The sequence below is a fragment of the Epithele typhae genome (genome assembly GCF_022376455.1).
Source record: "Epithele typhae strain CBS 203.58 chromosome Unknown BXZ73scaffold_18, whole genome shotgun sequence".
NCBI classification, from domain to species: domain Eukaryota; kingdom Fungi; phylum Basidiomycota; class Agaricomycetes; order Polyporales; family Epitheliaceae; genus Epithele; species Epithele typhae.
The window spans coordinates 1-18,086 of record NW_025954209.1 but is presented as its reverse complement, the minus strand read 5'-3'; the positions used below and the strand labels follow the sequence as shown (position 1 = coordinate 18,086).

At 59.3% G+C, this 18,086-nt stretch overlaps 6 protein-coding genes across 6 annotated transcripts; all 6 read left to right on the top strand.

Annotated features, from left to right (window-relative positions):
* Window positions 1-764: 764 nt before the first annotated feature.
* BXZ73DRAFT_100483 (glycoside hydrolase family 71 protein) lies at window positions 765-2,489 on the top strand (the record flags this gene model as incomplete). The annotated part of the gene is made up of 9 exons (XM_048014586.1): window positions 765-782; window positions 849-904; window positions 959-1,078; window positions 1,133-1,331; window positions 1,381-1,455; window positions 1,511-1,654; window positions 1,707-1,836; window positions 1,897-2,135; window positions 2,199-2,489. The coding sequence occupies 9 exons, from the start codon at window positions 765-767 to the stop codon at window positions 2,487-2,489; spliced, it is 1,272 nt and encodes a 423-aa protein (XP_047878709.1).
* A 595-nt stretch (window positions 2,490-3,084) lies between these two features.
* On the top strand, window positions 3,085-4,035 carry BXZ73DRAFT_45531 (uncharacterized protein; the record flags this gene model as incomplete). Its single annotated transcript, XM_048019527.1, has 1 exon — window positions 3,085-4,035. One exon carries the CDS (start codon window positions 3,085-3,087, stop codon window positions 4,033-4,035), a length of 951 nt encoding a protein of 316 aa, XP_047878708.1.
* Window positions 4,036-5,493: 1,458 nt separating this feature from the next.
* BXZ73DRAFT_76804 (alpha/beta-hydrolase) lies at window positions 5,494-6,708 on the top strand (the record flags this gene model as incomplete). Its single annotated transcript, XM_048022511.1, has 5 exons — window positions 5,494-5,728; window positions 5,785-5,853; window positions 5,920-5,989; window positions 6,058-6,241; window positions 6,307-6,708. The coding sequence occupies 5 exons, from the start codon at window positions 5,494-5,496 to the stop codon at window positions 6,706-6,708; spliced, it is 960 nt and encodes a 319-aa protein (XP_047878707.1).
* A 752-nt stretch (window positions 6,709-7,460) lies between these two features.
* On the top strand, window positions 7,461-14,438 carry BXZ73DRAFT_89484 (uncharacterized protein; the record flags this gene model as incomplete). The annotated part of the gene is made up of 14 exons (XM_048025294.1): window positions 7,461-8,384; window positions 8,440-8,746; window positions 8,799-8,890; window positions 8,938-9,017; window positions 9,071-9,989; window positions 10,025-10,185; window positions 10,237-11,024; window positions 11,078-11,212; window positions 11,269-12,091; window positions 12,143-12,259; window positions 12,317-12,458; window positions 12,538-12,959; window positions 13,253-13,368; window positions 13,504-14,438. The coding sequence occupies 14 exons, from the start codon at window positions 7,461-7,463 to the stop codon at window positions 14,436-14,438; spliced, it is 5,961 nt and encodes a 1,986-aa protein (XP_047878706.1).
* Window positions 14,439-15,534: 1,096 nt separating this feature from the next.
* On the top strand, window positions 15,535-17,279 carry BXZ73DRAFT_45523 (aspartic peptidase domain-containing protein; the record flags this gene model as incomplete). Its single annotated transcript, XM_048019526.1, has 5 exons — window positions 15,535-15,628; window positions 15,690-15,869; window positions 15,925-16,486; window positions 16,545-16,721; window positions 16,784-17,279. 5 exons carry the CDS (start codon window positions 15,535-15,537, stop codon window positions 17,277-17,279), a joined length of 1,509 nt encoding a protein of 502 aa, XP_047878705.1.
* Window positions 17,280-17,609: 330 nt separating this feature from the next.
* On the top strand, window positions 17,610-18,077 carry BXZ73DRAFT_100479 (uncharacterized protein; the record flags this gene model as incomplete). Its single annotated transcript, XM_048014585.1, has 1 exon — window positions 17,610-18,077. A coding segment is annotated over one exon (468 nt), but the record flags the coding sequence as incomplete, so codon positions are not given.
* Between the last annotated feature and the right edge of the window lie 9 nt (window positions 18,078-18,086).

Genomic DNA, 18,086 nt, shown 5'->3' with positions numbered 1-18,086 from the left:
GGAAGAGGCCTGTCGCTCCCAAGGAAGTTGTAGGTATATATAGTCGCTATCTCTGCTATTTGCAACACGTTGAGCCGTGGTCATTCGTGTTGCAGTAAGGCTGTCCCTGGGAACGAGATCAAGCACTCACCGAATTGCCAAGGAGATTCCCCACCCACTGCCAGAAGTGCAAGTGGTGGTGTGGTGCGGCGCGTTGGCGAGAAGAGAAAACGATGTACGAGCTTGCCAGGGTCCCGGCGACTGGCGGAGGATCGTTCACGAGCTTCGGCACGTACCCCTTTGACTCGGTCGGACACCTACGTCGCGTGGTGTCGCGACTGAAGCTCTCCTGGCCTCCATCGGTTCAGTTATCAGACCTCCGAGAGCTGTGTCCAACATTGTCCGGTCCGGTAAATGACCAAAATCTGACCCTGACCTGGGTCCTGACCTGACCGGGCTATTTCGACCGGTCTGAGAGTCCAGCCGACGGTTAGGCGCTAATTGCGGAGTCCCTTGGGCGCTCGATCGAAACGGCAAATGGGTCGGAGCGTGACTTGTCTTCCTGTTTCGAACTTCGAACGAATCCGTGTCTCTGCACATTCTGACGCTTTAGCTTGACATCCAAAAGCACCTTGAGAACCGGACCATCAGCTTACAATCATCCGAAGATGGATGCCATGGCACAAAGTCAACCACACTCCCTCAAAGTCGTAGTCGCACAGTAATGACATTGAAACATCGTGTCGAGTCTTTCATAACTGAAACATGCACTCTACCCCAGCTTTATGGTTGGGAACACTCATGTGCGTCGCGAACCACTAGACTCCAATGACGCCCAACGTTCCTCTGTTACGGTCGGTGTCCCTTAGCCTTACACAGTCGATGACTGGATCGAAAATATATCTCTCGCTTACCGGCATGAAATGTGAGTCCATGTATTGCCGCACGAGACCTAAGCTACTGACGTGGGTATGCGTAGTGACGCGTTCGCTCTCAATGTCGGGCCTGAGGGGTGGCAGAAGCAATCGGTGGATAACTGCTTTCAGGCGGCGCGGCTGTCTGGATTGCCCTTCAAGCTATTTTTGAGCTTTGACATGAAGTAAGTACGCGATGCCTTGCTCCGATCTGACTCATTGATCCGTTCCATCCACAGCGCAATTCCCGGACAGGTCGAAGACGACGTGCTCCTGTTGCGCTCGTATTTTGAGGCCTTTGCACGTCACTCACACCAACTCCGATACAATGGAAAACCTGTGGTATCTACGTTCGCGGGGCAACAGTGTCTCTTTGGGTGCGCAGATCTTGATGCAGCCTGGACACACGTAAAGCGGACATTGGAAGACGTAGCACCCGTATGGCTCGTGCGATACTTGGCATACTCTTTCACTGACGCTTTTTTAGATCCACTTCATACCATCTTTCTTCATAGACCCTCGGCGTTATCCGCACATCCACTCCATGGACGGCTACTTCAATGTACGTTCTCGCTCAAATTAACACGCGTATAGTTGTTCATAGTGCAATGCTACAGTGGAATGGCGGCTGGCCAATTCACTTGACACCCGACTCTCCACGACGAGATGTAGAGCTACCTGAGCTTGATACAGATCGTCATCACATACATCATCTCGGCGGCCGCACCTTCATGGCAGCCGTCTCTCCTTGGTTTTTCACGGTGCGCTTATCTTCTTTCCATCTTCGCCGGATACTCACCTCATTCTGTACAGCATTATGGCGAAAACTCGTGGAACAAGAACTGGATCTACCGCGGGGACGATTGGCTCTACGTCCGCCGCTGGGAGCAGCTTGTTGCCGCGCGTGATACAGTCGACATTGTGCAGATTGTTTCATGGAACGGTACACCCCACAACCCCTGTTTCACCCTTGCTACGGCTGACTCGGAAGGACCTACGACAGACTTCGGAGAGTCGCATTACATCGGCCCCATCAAGGGCGCGCAGCCGAAATCGGAATCATGGGTCGATGGCTTCCCGCACACGGCATGGCTGCACCTCACCCGCTCCTTCGCGCGCGCGTTCAAGACCGGCACGTACCCCACTGTCGAGCGCGACGAGATATACATGTGGGCGCGCCCACATCTCAAGCACGCGGACGCAACCCACGACGAAGCAGGGCGTCCTGAAAAATGGCAGCTGGTGAGTGCTCCCCGACAACCAGTGCACCGCGGTCGGCTCACCGCAGTGCGGGACTCCGAACAGACCGACGACAAATTCTGGGTGGTGGTGCTCGCGACAGCGCCTGCAGAAGTACGACTCGCGACGTCGGACTTGGAGGGGGAGGCGGCGGCGGAGCGCTCGTACCCAGTAAGGGAGGGATTGACGAAGCTGTCGCATCCGCTGGTCGCGCGCGAGAGCATGAAGGCGACGATGATCCGGGACGGCAGGGTGGTCGCAGAATGCGCGCCTGAGAGGGCTGGGTTCAGGGTGCAGGCGAGGCCGCGCACGTACAACTTCAACGCGTTTGTCGCGACGTCGATCCCGAGTATTTAATTGATCAGTCGCATTCTGTGATTCACGTCGGCGTGAGGGCGAATGGGGTGAATATTTAAATGTCCGCACAGCCAGCTGCTCGGCGGCGCCCGCCCTGGCATCAAGCGCCGGTGCCTCGAACATCAATTGAATCGAAATTCCCAGGTACCACTCGAGCCACACTCGAGCCAAACTCGGCGCCGACTCGAATTCGCTTGTCTCTGTTGCGTCTCAACGTTTTTCACCTGTCTTACATAGGGAGGCCATAGCTCTCACTATTTGGTCTGGGGTAGCAGACTCAACCCCATTCAAATAGTGACGTGGCAGGCGCACTATATATACAGTACTGTAATAAGCTAACAGTGCAGGCAAGTTGTGGTACTACTCTACTCGGCGACACAACGCTTTGTGCGTCGCCTTGAGCCAGCTCAATATAGTCTGTATTCGAAGCCTAGCAAGTCAGCCTTCCAGTGACTCCTCAAACGCCACACATTCACGGGTCCGGCGGTGAGCTTCTGCCCAGTGTGGCGCGTTGAGTCTTGACTCATCGGGCATTGATACTACTTATCCACAGTCTGCCACACTTCCGTCCTCTCCGCGACAGCCAAGACCAATCATGGGCGACCGTCGCACGAAGCTTAAACAATTCGCACAAGACACGCTAGAAGCAATCGAGAAAGGCTCCTATACCTTAGAAGGCGTCAAGTACGACCTCCGTACACTCACCAGTCGCTCCAAGCAGCATACCGAGTACTACGCTCCCGATTCCATGCTATCTCAGTGGTCCTCGGCCACCCCACCCCATCCCGCCGCCCACACCAACGTTTCCATCCTTGAAGTATCGACACTCGAAGGAGCCCGCATTCTCCACTCCGCCCTCCATTCCTCCACAAACCCATCATCTCCCCCCGACGCTTCAGCCACCAACTCGTCTCGCATCGGCATCCTCAACTTCGCCTCCGCGCGCAAGCCCGGCGGCGGCTTCCTCTCCGGCGCGCAAGCGCAAGAAGAGTCCCTCGCCCGCGCCTCCAACCTCCACCCCACCCTCATGACGCGCACCGCCCAGGCCTTCTACACGCTCCACAACCGCGACCAGAAGGGCGGGTTCTACACGCACGCGACCGTCTTCTCCCCGCGCGTCGCCTTCTTCCGCGACGACGCCGGGCGCTGGCTCCCGCCCCTCCAGGCGGACGTCGTCACGAGCGCGGCGGTCAACGCGGGCGCCGTCCGCGGCTCGCTCTGGGGCCGCACCGCCGTCGCGGGCGGCGCGGCGGGCGCGGCGGGGATGGAGGCGCGCATCGCGGCGGTGATGCGCGAGCGGATGGCGCGCGTGCTGCACTTGCTCGAGCGCGCGGGGGTGCGGCACGTCGTGCTCGGCTCGTTCGGGACGGGCGTGTTCCGGAACGACGTGGGGACGGTCGCGGGGATATGGGCGGACCTGCTGGTCGGCGACGGCGCGCGTTTCGGGCGGTCGTTTGAGAACGTGGTGTTTGCGATATTGGGGAGGGAGACGTTTGAGACGTTTCGGGATGTCTTTGAAGGGAGGGGTGCCATGGGAGGTTCTTGAGGCGGTGCGTTGGCTCATCGCTTTCCTCGTTGTGGTGGGTCCAGCTAATGTCGCGTTTCTTTTCTACAGGGGGGTGTATCATAGCTTCTCCCCGAATGACATATGACATACTGGACGAGTCTCTCCTGAGGGCAAAGGTACAAACCCCTGAAACAGGCAAAGACTGGTACAGTGCGCCAGTGCAGACCGAAGTCCTTTGACCTTGTAGGCTATTTCGCAATTTCAGGTGCGGAGAGTATGTCACACGTTGCTGTGAGTACTGATCTATGATTTAATAGGTTGCTGTACGTGGAAATGTTGATCATCCAGATGGTCCGCTTACTTTCTTAATGAACAGTCCCACTCCCACCCGCTCTCTATTGCACTTTAGGCGGTGGTGGGGGTGGTGCAGAGCGGACAAGACACAAAATCCGGCCCGAGCCAAGGCATTCCGACGGGCCGTGATCTGGTACGAGAGGACAGTGGTCTCGGATCACGGCACGGAGTTATTCAACTTATCAGCGCGCATCGAATCCTCCCCTGGCCCTCGTCAACAGCGTCAACCCACCGCTTGCGTGTAAGGCACTGATCATACGATGGAATCCCTGCACCCACAGTCGTCGAGTGTTCGGCCATCTGGTGCCAGACAGTTCTCTATCCTGCTTCCCACCAACTTATCGCGCCAGCACATGATATATTGATCTCGAGCGACTCGGCGTCTTGGCCTTGGCGGTCCGCCGCATGGCGAGCCTCTGGCGAACACCTATTTGTTGAGTTCGTTTTTCATCGATCCCTTCGTGTTTTTGTTCTCTCTGAGCTCATGACGTGCCCAATTTCGACAGCGTACTGGGCATAAATATGTAATTATGTCTGGTTTGGCTTGCGTCGGTCCGCCTGCCACAAGACATGCCAGTAGCACGCTGCCCCTATAGAGACGCACACTCAACGCACACAGCCAATCATCCTCGATCCGCCATCCGCGTGCCAAGACAATTCGCTTTCTGCGACGTCTCCGGAAATCCAACTCTGACAAACGTCCATCTCCCGTGAGCTCAACACCTCAGTCACGCGAACAGCGCCCTCGGTCACGCGAACGGTCCTTTCATGTTCGTACCTGCAGCAGCATATGGCGTGTCTACCGTGATCCCCCGCGATCAGTGCGGGGATGCGGGGGACGCGTGGACGATGGTCGTTCCCATGACCGGATGCTGCATTGTCACCTTCAGGTATCCTGTTCTGGTACCCGATCTACACCTGGGTTTCGCACCGTGAATCGCGATGCCCCACCCGCGCCGACACATGTGGACTGGCGACACCGGGATCCAGCGTCGATATAAGATTCAGCGTAGGGCGACATAGCTAGTTGTCGCTCGCCTCCTCGAGTCGCTCCCCCTCCGGCCTGCTCGTCGTTGCCGTCCCCGTCTTCGGCTTCATATCCCTCCAAGTACCGACACGGGCTTCGACTCGACGACTTGCACGATGCACTTCACCCTGAACACCCTCCTCGGCAGCGCGCTCCTGGCGCTCCGCGTCGCCGCAGTCCCCTTCCCCGTCCCGGCCCCCGCTCCACTGGCTCCAGCTCCTGTGTCGGATCTCGAGACCCGCGCAGATACTGCGTCGTTGGTATCGGCGGCGCAGATGTCGAGCTACAAGCCGTTCACCCAGTTCGCGCGCGCGGCCTACTGCGACGGCACGGGGACGTGGTCGTGTGGTGGTCCGTCCTGCTCGCTTCGTCATACGCACGCGCTGACGCCAACGCTCGTCTCACAGCCGCATGCAGGGCCAACCCGACCTTCCAGCCCACGCTCACCGGGGGCGACGGCAATGCGGTCCAGTTCTGTATGTCCCTTTTCCTGTAGTGCGTTTTCACATGTCGCGGACTTGTCGCTGACCGCGTGACCGCAGACTACGTCGGGTACTGGCCTGACCAAAACGCGGTGATTGTTTCCTACCAAGGCACCGATCCCACACAATTGTGCGTCTCTTTTCCTTGTATTCATTCTCGCTTGTGTCCCGGCCGCTAACGTTTTCACGTGTGCTCAGGCTCGCAGACCTCACGGACCTCGACTTCTTCCAGCAACCGTTCGACTCCTCCCTCTTCCCGGGCGTCCCTTCTTCCGTCCAAGTGCATGGAGGCTTCGCTGACCAGCATGCAAAGGCAGCTGCGGTCATCCTGAAGGAGACGAAGCGCCTCATCAGCGCCAAGGGCGCGACAACTGTTATCACCGTACGTGTCTTTGTGCTCTGGTTGGCCTCTATCATGTTTGATTCGAGCCCGTCTCGTACCTCCAGGTCGGCCACTCGCTCGGCGGCGCACTGGCCGAGATCGCGGCACTCCACATGACCCTCAACCTCCCCTCCTCGATCCACGTCAAGTCCGTGACCTACGGCACGCCGCGCGTGGGCAACCCCGCGTACGCGTCCTTCTTCGACGGCAAGGTCGCCGACTTCGTGCGCATCAACCACGACCACGACCCGATCCCGATCGTGCCCGGGCGCGGGCTCGGCTTCCAGCACGTGCACGGGGAGATCCACATCCTCGACTCGAACGGGCAGGCGTACGCGTGCAGCCCGGACGACAACGCGTCGAGCGACGCGTGCACGATCTCGACGGTGCCGAACATCTTCGTCAGCAACATCCTCGACCACCTCGGGCCGTACGGCGGGATCTACCTCGGCACGATCGCGTGCTGAGCGCCTCAGAGCCAGTGCTCCAGGATGTCTGGGTGGGGTTGCGGGCGGATAAGCTCGCTTTGTGTATTTGTAGATTTTGGGCGTCCAGCCCAGGTTGTAGTTTATGTTATGTCATGAGATTCGATATGTAAGGTCACGAATGAAACGATTTGTATGCTGCGGTATCCCCTTGGCTTGCTCGTCGGTCATCCCCTGAAGTAACTGCTACCTCCAAGTTGAAGGTACTGGTAAGTGTGGGTTTGAGCCTCGCCGCCGTCGGCCGATGAAGTCGTAGAAGCGCCGGCAAAGAGGGAGCAGAGCATCGTCTGACTTGCAACGTGGCCCCCACCCCGCGCGTTTCTGTTCGTGGATGCAATACAGGGAAGAGTCTTGGTCAGGGCAGCAGGCTGTACACACGGCATCAAGCACGTGCAGGAGGCGCCGCGGCGGGAATATCCAAATGGGGTATTTCCCGGCGGCGCTTCAAGGCGGCACACACGCATCCCGCACTTGACCGCATCTCCTGTCCTTCTCCGAGTCATCCTAGGGGCGATCGACTCATCAGGACGTTCCCGGCGCACACGAGACTCGAGCCGACAGCCGCCACAAGACCTACACCGCGCACCCCATATCGCTGATTCAAATATTCCAATGCGCAGCGCGAAGGGCTATAAAGCTAGACTCGACGTGGCAACCCTCGATGTCTCCAACCGTCGACCTCACCGTCGACGACTTCGTCCCAATACTTGACATCTAACCCCCATCTCTGCGCCATGCCTCAACCCCCCGAAGCGCAGGCTTTCATCACCCGAGTACAGAAGCTTCCCCCAGGACCTGGGGCCGCGCCCCTCCTGTCTCAGGTCCTTCAGCCCTCGATTGAAGACGAGGCCGAACTTCGCAAATTGTGGGCCACCGATCGGAGCAACGTCCGCCTCAACGATCCTCACGTCGGGCTCGTCGACATCTTCGACGCACCGGACGACATACGCACCACCCGCGCCCGCGTCGTCGCCGATGATGCAGACCTCGCTACCCACTTCATTCACCACCTACCCGCCGAGCGGCGCCGTGGAGAAGGCGCGCCCGCAACCGTCCCGACGCTCGACGCGTTCAAGAAGAACTGGGCGGTCTTCACCGAAGGCTCGCTCTCACAGCTCACCGACTGGAGCAATGTCGTCGCCGCCGGGGGCGCCGTCCAGGCCTGCCTCGCCCCGCTGCCGGCGTCCGCCGAGGCGTCGCGGCGCGCGCTGCGCAAGCACTACCACAACGTCGCGTTCCCGATGTCGGACGTCGACCTTTTCCTCTATGGCCTGACACCCGCGGAGGCAGAGAAGAAGATGCAAGCGATCTACGAGGCCGTGCGCGACTCGGTGCCGTGGGACGTGACGTGCGTGCGGACGAAGCACACGGTCTCGATCCACTCGCAGTACCCGTACCGGTCGGTGCAGATCGTCCTGCGCCTGTACAGCTCGCCGGCAGAGATCCTGGCCGGGTTCGACGTGGACGCGCCGTGCTGTGCGTATGACGGGGCGCGGGTGTGGGCGAACCCGCGGGCGCTGGTCGCGATGATGCGGCAGTGCAACACCGTGGACATGACGCGGCGGTCGCCGTCGTACGAGGTGCGGCTGACGAAGTACTCAATGCGCGACTTCGAGGTGTACGTGCCGTCGCTCAAGCGCGAGGACGCCGATCCCACGGTACGCCCTTATGACCATTAAGGGGCTTTCTTCCGCTCACTCGCATGATTCCTAGCTTTTTGAGCGTTCTATTCAGCGGGTACAAGGGCTCGCGCGCCTGCTCGTGCTGGAGAAGCTCATTGATAGCGACACTCGCCAACGCTACCTCTCAGACAGACGCCGACTGCGATCGAGGCCGGATACGAGTTTCTCCCACAGGCACATGATCAGGAAGTTGAAGGGCGACCTAAAGGCGAACACCGACATTGGAGGCATCGAGATGAACGACTACGACACCGTGTCGCTCCACATCCCATACGGCGCTGGCTGGGATGCTCGCCGGATCGAGAAGCTGGTGTTCCAGACCGATTTGAGCATGAACTGTGCGTTAACCTCGTCCATACTTGGATGCGATACGATCCTCATCCCGCACAGCGCCGTACAATCCGAAGAACAAGGATCGCCGTCTGCACCGACACCCGGCGTACTTTGGAACCCTCGCTGAGTGTCTCGAGGATTGCTGCGAGGTAAATAGCCTTCTTACCACTGCACCACTTGCTGATCCCGTTCGCAGTTCTGTCCTGAACCGGAAGATGACGAAGAAAAGGCCCTGCAGGAGGAGGAAGACAAGTCCTACGTCCGCGGCCGCATTCAGTAAGTCGGCCACACTTGTCGTACGTCCAAGTAACCTAACATGCGCTTCACAGGTTCATCGAAGAGGACCCCGGGCGACAGAGCATGTCCGGGAGCTTCAACCCGATCGACGAGGGCGAGTGGGCGGAACAGGCTTACCTGGGAGCCACCGAGAAGCTCTTCAACGCGATTGTCGCCGGCGACCGTGACACGGCCGCGCGCCTGGTCGCCCAGGATGGCTTCGACATCGACCGGCGCGACCACGTCGGGCGCACGGCGCTTCAGGTCGCGGTCCTCGCCAAGGAGCAAGACATTGCGTGCGACCTGATCGACGCTGGCGCACGCATGACGTGCCGCATCGTAGACGGGCGCACGGCGCTGCACCTCGCGGCACAACTCGACTTGCCGCGCGTTATCCACAAGTTGCTCGAGCGTAGTGCGGTCAACGATGAGAAGGCCAAGGAAGAGGCGAAGGACGCTGCGAAGAAGGCTTCGAAGGACGCTGCTGAAGAGCGCGCCGAGGACGAGATGGACGTCGACGAGGAAGAGAATGATGAGGATGACGAGTCGGAGAAGGACAGCAGCGAGGACGACTGGTCTTCCGAAGGCGACGAGGAGAAGAGCGCGCCGAAGGAACCCCAGGTGGACACCGACCAATTGCCCGAAGACGAGGAGGACGTACCGGACGTTTTCGAGATTGACGCCACGGACTGGGACAGAGGCTTCACCCCGCTCCAGCACGCCGTCAGCTTCGGCGCGCTGAGTGCCGTCGACGCGCTCCTCGCCGGCGGTGCCGACGCGACTATCATCACTCAGGCCAGCGGCCAAGGCCCCGCATTCCACCCGCTCACGCTTACGACAATCACCCGGGACCAGGACGTCGCCAGCGAGATCCTGCGGAAGCTCGTTGCGGCGGGCGCATCATCTTCCCAGGCCGACGACAACCTGTACACGCTTTTCCACCGTGTCGTCTGCGCGAAGAAACCCAAGCTCGTGGAGTCTCTCCTTGCCACGATCCGAACGCCAAGGCCGTCATAGACTCTCCTTACGTCGAGGCCACCAGCAACATGGTCTTCCCCATTCTCAGCGCCCTCGGAAACGGTGATTTCGCCACCATGGCGATCCTGCTCGCCCACGGCGCCAAGGTCTCGTTCACAGAGGAGATGTACAGCAACGCTAAATCGATGAGGTGAGTTTGCCGCTCGCGTAGTAGAGGGATATGTGCTCACCCAACATTCAGAAAGAACCTATACAACCAAGACACCAAGTGGTCCTGTCACATCCCGTGGCCGCTCGAGTCGGCCCTCGCGCGGCGTGGCGAGGACTACGAGTTCCTCATCGACATCGGCGCAGACTTCAACAAGGGCGTTCAGCGCGCGTATTACAATCATACACAGCCGAAAGACCACAAGTCCCTCCTCGACGTGATCCGCGACCTGTGCGATATTGCGAAGCGGTTCATCGCCGAGACAGAAAAGTTCCTCGCTGAGAACAGTGCGCCGCTCGCGATCCAGGAGTTCGGGAGGCTTGCCGAGATGAATGACTGGAAGGGCGAGCTCGGGCGAAGGATGCTGGCGCTGCACGAGGCCGAGGAAAAGGAGGATGCCGCCCGATGTGCGACCCAGGATCGCGCCCCCCAGTTCCAGGTGATCCGCCTGCGTCGCGCGTTGGCGTGGTACGAGGAGGTCGAGAAAGTCCTGGTTGAGAACGGAGCGAAGACGTGGCTGGAGCTTCACCCCGACGACGAAGATGCGCAAAGGGAGAAGAACACGAACTACTTCGACTATTACAATTACCTTTCCCGCCCTTACTCGCCCCCCGTCACTTTACGCTTCTTCATGGCACAAGGCGACTCTTCAAACCACACGGAAGTTCCTACGCACCTAGTCGCCTCGTACGAGGCCTTATTCCAGGCCTGCGTGGATGGCGACGACGCGAAGATTGAAGAACTTTGCCTCCCCAAAGACCGTGTAGATCCTGCCAAGCCGCTCATTGCTATCTCCTCCCGATACGGTGAAGCTCCTTGGGGTCAGTTGTGCTGGCTTTATTTTTGGACACTGAGATGCTGACATTCTCCGCAGGTCACACTCCTCTGTCGCTTGCTGTAGAGAACCGCCATTGGTCCACTGCTCGCGTGATCTTGGCCGTCGCATTGGCGCAGTACAAGCCGAAAGATGCACAAGCGCCGAGGTTCAAGCTGCCAAAGATATCCTTGGGTAGGAAATATCCAGTCTCGCTCAAGTGGATGGTATGACTAACTCGATTTCCATAGACAACGAGTCCGAGTCCGACGATTCTGACGATGATGACATGGACGACGACGAGGACAAGCCGGACCCAGTCAATTTCATCGACCTCGCCCGGCGTCCTTCGGAGATCAAGGTCGCCTTCTCGCCCGATAGCATGCTGAATGAGACACACTGGTATGAAGACCCGAAAGCGAGGCGCAAGATGCATGCAAATCTCATCACCAAGGCGATCGTGGAAAACGACTTCGAGGCCTTTGTCCAAATCGCCGACCTGTTCAAGTCTCTACCGGGAGAGGTCAACATGGACATCGTGCCCCTCGCGACAGCCATCATCCACGATCGTCCGGAAATGCTCGACGAGATCATTCGACGCTTCGGCGCAGGAATAGACGTGCCCGTCGACGACGACGACGACGAAAACGAAACCATCGCAGACGGCAAGAAACCGTCCTCCAAGCGGAAGATGTACCTCGGCCTGAACGTGCACGGCAAGAAGCGCAAGGACCTGGTCGCGAAGACTGACCCGGACGCGCCGGTTAGCTACGGCGCGAGCTATGACTTCATCCACCTATGGCGCGCTGCGCACGAAGGCGCTGCGGGTTGCGTGCGCTACCTGGCTACAGAGCGTCCGGTCGAGGCGTACCGCTACTACGCAGCCACTCACAACGACGCTCGGGCCCAGTGTATTCGCCGCATAGGCGACCAGCTCCCGCAGAAATTGGGGTGGAGCACCAACGCGCTCAATGAGTCCGCGGTCACCACCGCGGTGATGGGCAATCAATTGGACATCCTGAAGATGCTCGTGGACTTGCGCCCAGCTCAGATTCAGAGCATGCTCATGACTCGGTATGATGCACGTTTTTGTTTGCCTTCCCATGCTCACCAAGTGCGACACAGCATTCATTACGTCGGGTTCAACCACCTCAGTGTCGCGGCCACCTTTGGCAGCTCCCCTGAGCTGTTTGACTACCTGCTTTCGAAGGGAGTTTCTCCTACTGAAACAGACTGCCGAGGGTATGCACCAGCCTTGTTTCGTTCAACCTGCTTAGCATGTTCATACTTCACTTCCAGATGGAACATATGTCATCTTCTCGTGACGGGCAATCACTCTGTCCCCGAGCGTCTCAGGCTGCTCAAGCATATCTTGTCGACGCTACCAGAGGACGTGGTTACCAGCATGATGCTTCAGCAGTCCAAGGGTGCCCTGAACGCTGTAAGATCCCTCTTCGCTCTCATCGCTAGTCCAACTCTCACTCTGCTTGCTCTGCTTAGCCTCTCCACCTCGCGTCAAGGATCACAGTCTGGCTTCTGTCAAGCTCCTCCTCCAATCCAAGGCCCCAATGTTCCTCCTTCGGGACCGCAAGGGCCGCACGGCCTTCCACATCGCAGTCCACGAGCGCCACCCGGACCTCACGCGCCTGCTCGCCGAGGCTGGGCCCGACGAGATGGTCACCGCAGAGGACGGCGTCGGGAACACGGCGTACGAGACCGCGGTCACGCACTGGCTCGAGTCCGCCGCGAACGGCTTGGCTCGCAACGTCGGCCGCCTTGGGACGCTCAACAACAGCATCGACCAGTTCAAGCACCGCCGCGGCAAACCGCCGTCGCGCGAGGACGCGCAGGCGCTCGCAGACACGGTCGCGCGGCTGCACGCGCAGGGCCGCCTGCGCGACGGCACGCAGCTCGCGACGGCGCTCGAGGGGCTCGTCAGCGCGTGCGGACAGCGTCGGAGGGTGGGCCGGAGTGGACAGATCCGGTGGAGGAGTCAAGACGAAGAAGGAGCGGAGGACGGCGAGGACGAGGAGAAAAGGCGGAGGGAGAGTTCGGCCCGCTCTGCGCCCGGACGAACGAGCTCGAGGTCCTGGAGGTCATCGAAGAGATCGCGCGCGCCAAGCCGGGAATGCGCCGGCAGCTCATCCATCTCATCGACGTGCACCAGTCGGTGCAGGGCAGCTTGGATTCGAGCGCTGGGGCCGCGCGGAACGTTCACTATAATCGTGTGGATAGGGCGGAAGGCGGGTTGGACCCGGAGGTGGTGGTGACGGAGGAGGATACGGCGAAGGGCAAGAGCGCGTTGAAGTGGTACTTTGGTGGCCCTTCGACCCCTTCGGCGACGACACGATGTAGAATAGCTACACCGATGTGATTTATACTTGTAACTACGTTCTTCAGTGCACTCGAACCTCTCGTATACCCATTCTTGAAACTTGGACCGCGATCACTATTTAATATGTGTGCACATGATGTGCCTTGTCTAGACATTTCGAGGACTTACTGCGAGTCACCACAGCGAAGGTTCTGCTGCGCCGTCAGTCGTGCGAGCCCACATATGAATAGGGGTCTGAACTTCCTCTATTCTCTCGTGATCCCCTACGTCGACTCAGATTCAACATCCTTCAGCGTGATCCATCCAACTACATTCAACCCAACAGTAAATATTCCGTGTCGACATGAGCAACGACTCTCTGCCTTCGCACACCATTCCCGTACCCTGGGCCCTTCCCCTGAGCTCTTCCAGGGCGAATTCCACGCGCAAGCGACAGTTGAGCTCCCTCTCGCCGATGCTACTACGCTCGTGTTCGAGGCGCTCGGGTCGAGCCTCCACGGCGACTTTAAGCTCGCACAGGCAGATGCAGGGGACCCTGACGTCGAGCATGGGATAGTCGTCGTCGACATTGACGCTTTCTATCGGGGGGCGGACGCGCTGGAGGACGTGCAGGTTGGATACTTGCATCGTGAGGTTTACACTGGAGTGGAAGAGGGCGCCGGGGTTTACGACATGACTGACGCATCCTCGGTGTCGGTGTTCAGAAGTGCCGGAAAGGAGGGAGCAGAGCATCGTCTGGCTTGCAACGTGGGTCCCACCCTGCGCGTTTTTGTTCGTGAATGCAATACAGAGGGAAGAGTCATGGTCAGGCTAGCGGGCTGCACACACGGCAGAGTCAAGGACGTGTATGAGGCGTCGCGGCGGGAATACATAAGTATCCGAATGGGAAAGTTCCCGGCGGCGCTTCCAACTGAGTCCATAACGTCATCCGTGTTTCAAAAAAAGTTCACCTGGGCGTTCAGCGCCCAGGTCGCGGGCACCTGGGACGCGTCGGCGGAGGCAGGCATGTTGAAGGAGACGACGAGGAGCTTGGAGTCGGCCCACTGTCGCGCACTCGTGCTCGTTGTGCGATTGCGATGGGTATGATAAGTAATCAACTGTTCAGAGACAGTTTCGTGAGTCCTCTCAAGAGGGCTCTAAGCTTTATGTAGGGACACCATGTAGGCCTTACGGCCCTCCGAGCCACACTTAGAATGTTGTGTCTAGAAAAACCGACAAGCACGCTCCTCCGTACTACTTATACCACCTTGAACCGGGTAGTACTTACCGTCAAACCCTGCATCTTTCTTGCGTCGTAGTCGGGTTGTCCGGCCTGGACGTGTTCTAAAAGGGGATAGGCTTGATTGCCAGCGCTGCCTCCAGCCCGGAGTTCGGGGATCGCCAGCCGTGACACCCGCGGGGCAGCGCAGGGCACACACGCAGCGCTGGCGTGGCCATCTTGATTCTTCAAGTCCTCGCCGTGTGCGCGCACCGGGCAGCCTGCCAACGTGTGTCGCATGCAGGCGTCTGTAACTTCTGTCGCTCCTGCGGAACTTGAAGCTTCACCAGTCGACTTCCCTTGGTTGTCAGGCTTTACCCCGCCGAGAGCGAGAAGTTAAACTTGCAAAATCAGACACGTCCGCATTTACGAACACGTGCACACAGGCGGTGCACAGGTGGCAGTGCGCAGGGTACGGCTCGCCAGTGGCCGTCGTCTGTCTCTTCCGTCCTACCCGACCGTTCATGCCTTACGCCTAAGTAGAGAAGGCTGGCCGTCATCCGTCTCCGCCGTCCTACCCGATCGTTCATGCCCCTTAGTACACCTACGCCCCCGATAGGCTATGGCTCCGATCGGACGTGGGCTCACTGCTCTATACATATCGCGGTTTGAAGCCCAGCCACGCCTGAGGGACTCCGGGAGAGCTTGTCTCCGAACCTTCGGTTGCCGCGTTTGTTGATGTCGATGGATCGGTCACAATGACGCCAAGGTATATGAACAGCAGCTCCAGTGTCCCTCGTCTTCCCCCACCCTACATTTTCTTCCTTATTCATGCTGACTTTCAATGTTCTACTCTCCGTTTTTCTTTACGCGAACACCGTCCACGCTGCTTCCTCAGGCTTCCGTATCTCCACTTCTGCCGCAGGATATGTCGCCACCTCCGCCACCTCCATGGGCGATGTAATCTCCACCAACGACAACAACATGGTGAGCGGCATCAAGTCGTGTTACTATTGTTCACCTTCTGATCGTTTATTCTTACCCCAGTACACCGTCAATATTACCCTCGGTGGTGAAGGTGAGACACAAGACGGTCATCTCCGCTCCGTTTACACCATCATCCTTACACGCGTCCTTAGCCTTCGTTGTCCAACTCGATACCGGATCAAGCGACCTCTGGTTGAACACCACCGGGCGCAACTTGCAGTTCACCAATACAACCGATCTCAACATCACAAGTTTTTATGGGCAGGGCAGCACATCGGGTTGGCTTTCGTTTGCCGATATGACTATCGGCGACTTTTCCGTTCCCGGCCAAGGTGAGTGCATAAGCTCTTTGTCGGCCCTGCGCTGCTATCCTCACCACGACCCCAGCTTTCGTAAACGCCGTCGAGATCAAGGACATGCCTTCCACGTTCGACGGCATGCTTGGCATGTCGTTTGACGCTGTGGCCGTTTACCGTGTCGTGCAAGAAAACTGGGGCACGGAAGCGGCCAATGCTCTCGCGCGCTCGCCGATCACCAACCTCTTTGCGCTCGACCCTACGACCCCCAACTTCTTCGATGTGCAGCTCGCGCGGGCAGTGTCCCCAGATCCTAACAACTTTGCCGAAGGTGTATTCCTGATCTCCCAACACGACGATGCCTTCCAGAACATCACGTCAGCTCCGATGCTCCCAAGCCTCAGTTCTCAGCACTGGAGCCTTGCCTTGGACGGCATGACGGTCAATGGCACGCCGTTCACCTTCAACGCCTCGCGAGTACCTGGAGTTCCCACAGGGAAGGTCGCTGCAGCATTCGACACCGGCGCCTCCTTACCGCAAATACCGATTGCTGTTATGAACGCGATCTACGAGTCTATCCCGGGCGCGGTTTACTCCGAACCCTATTGGGTAGTGCCTTGTGACGCGGCGCCGACCGTGGTGTTCACTTTTGGGTGTGTCGTCCTCTCCAAGCTGTACGTTGTGAATTAGGGGCTGACGAAGCTTCGCTAGCGGCCAGGGCATTCCGGTGCACCCGCTCGACCTGACGTACACCCAGGCTTTTACCTTCCCCTCCGGCAACCTCACGGGATGCTTTGGCTCATTCCAAGCACTGGCCCTCGACCCCACTGAGTTCGTTGGCTTCGACCTCCTCCTAGGGGACGCTTTCCTCCGCAACGTATACGCCTCGTACGTCAATCCCTGGGCGTCACACCACCTGCCCATCACCTGACCGTCCCTTCCCTCCACAGGTACAACTACGGCAACTACCAACCGAACACGACCTTTGACGGCCAAGGCCCCTTCGTCCAGCTCCTCCCCACCACCGACGGCTCCACGATGCACGCCGAGTTCGTCGCGAACCGCACCGCCGCCCTCGCACTGCTCCCGCCCACCCTCGACCCCGCGACGCTCGTCAAGCTCGCCGACTCGTACGACGCCTCCGCCTCCTCTTCCGCCTCCTCCCCCGACACCTCCTCCGCCTCCGTCGCCGGCGCCCTCGACGAGTCCACCTCGTCCTCGTCAGGGAGCACCGACAGCTGGGGCAAGAAGTACGGCACGACCGCGCTCGCGCTCCTCGGCGCGAACCTCGCCGTCGGCGTCGTCCTCCTCGGCCTCACAATCACGATGTGCATGCGCTCGCACAGCCAGAGCGCGCGGGACCGGTACGCGCCCGTCGGCGCCCGTCCGTTCAAGATGCAGCAGGGTGACGAGGAGGAGCGGACGCAGCTGCGGTACAACGACTGAGTGGGGGTCGGGTGGTGTGGTTCGGAGGGTTGCAGCGGATACCTTACGACTCGGACATTATTTATATAGTCACTTTCTGTTCTTGCCTCATGCCTGCGATGCCAGTGGGGTAATCACCCTGTTCAAGTTCGATAACCACCGCGATTGGCCACCCGTTCTGCCCAAATGCCCGTCATGGCGCTGAATTCTTGTACCGTGAGGCGCAAAGAGAGAGCTCCACGCTCACGAAACTCGTGCTGGGGGATATTGATCGTACCTCTAAGACACTTTTTGCTGTCGAAGATCTGGCACGCTTCGCAACGCATGTGGCCAAACGCAAACCGATCCATTATGATGATCCAAGCACCGACCACATCAACATCCCCCGTGGCGCACGCGCTCGCGGACACGGTCGCGCGGCTGCACGCGCAGGGCCGCCTGCGCGACGGCACACAGCTCGCGACGGCACTCGAGGGGCTCGTCGAGCGCGTGCGAGTCGCGTCGGAGGGTGGGCCGGAGTGGACGGACCCGGTGGAGGAGTATGAGGCGAAGAAGGAGGCGGAGGGAGGCGAGAAGGACAAGGAGAAGAAGGCGGAGGAAGAGTTCGGCCCGCTCCGCGCCCGGACGAACGCGCTCGAAGTCCTGGAGGTCATTGAGGAGATCGCACGCGCCAACCCGGGAGTGCGCCGGCAGCTCGTCCATCTCATCGACGTGCACCAGTCGGTGCAGGGCAGCTTGGATTCGAGCGCTGGGGCGGCGCGGCACGTTCACTACAATCGCATGGACAGGGCGGAAGACGGGTTGGATCCGGAGGTGGTGGTGACGGAG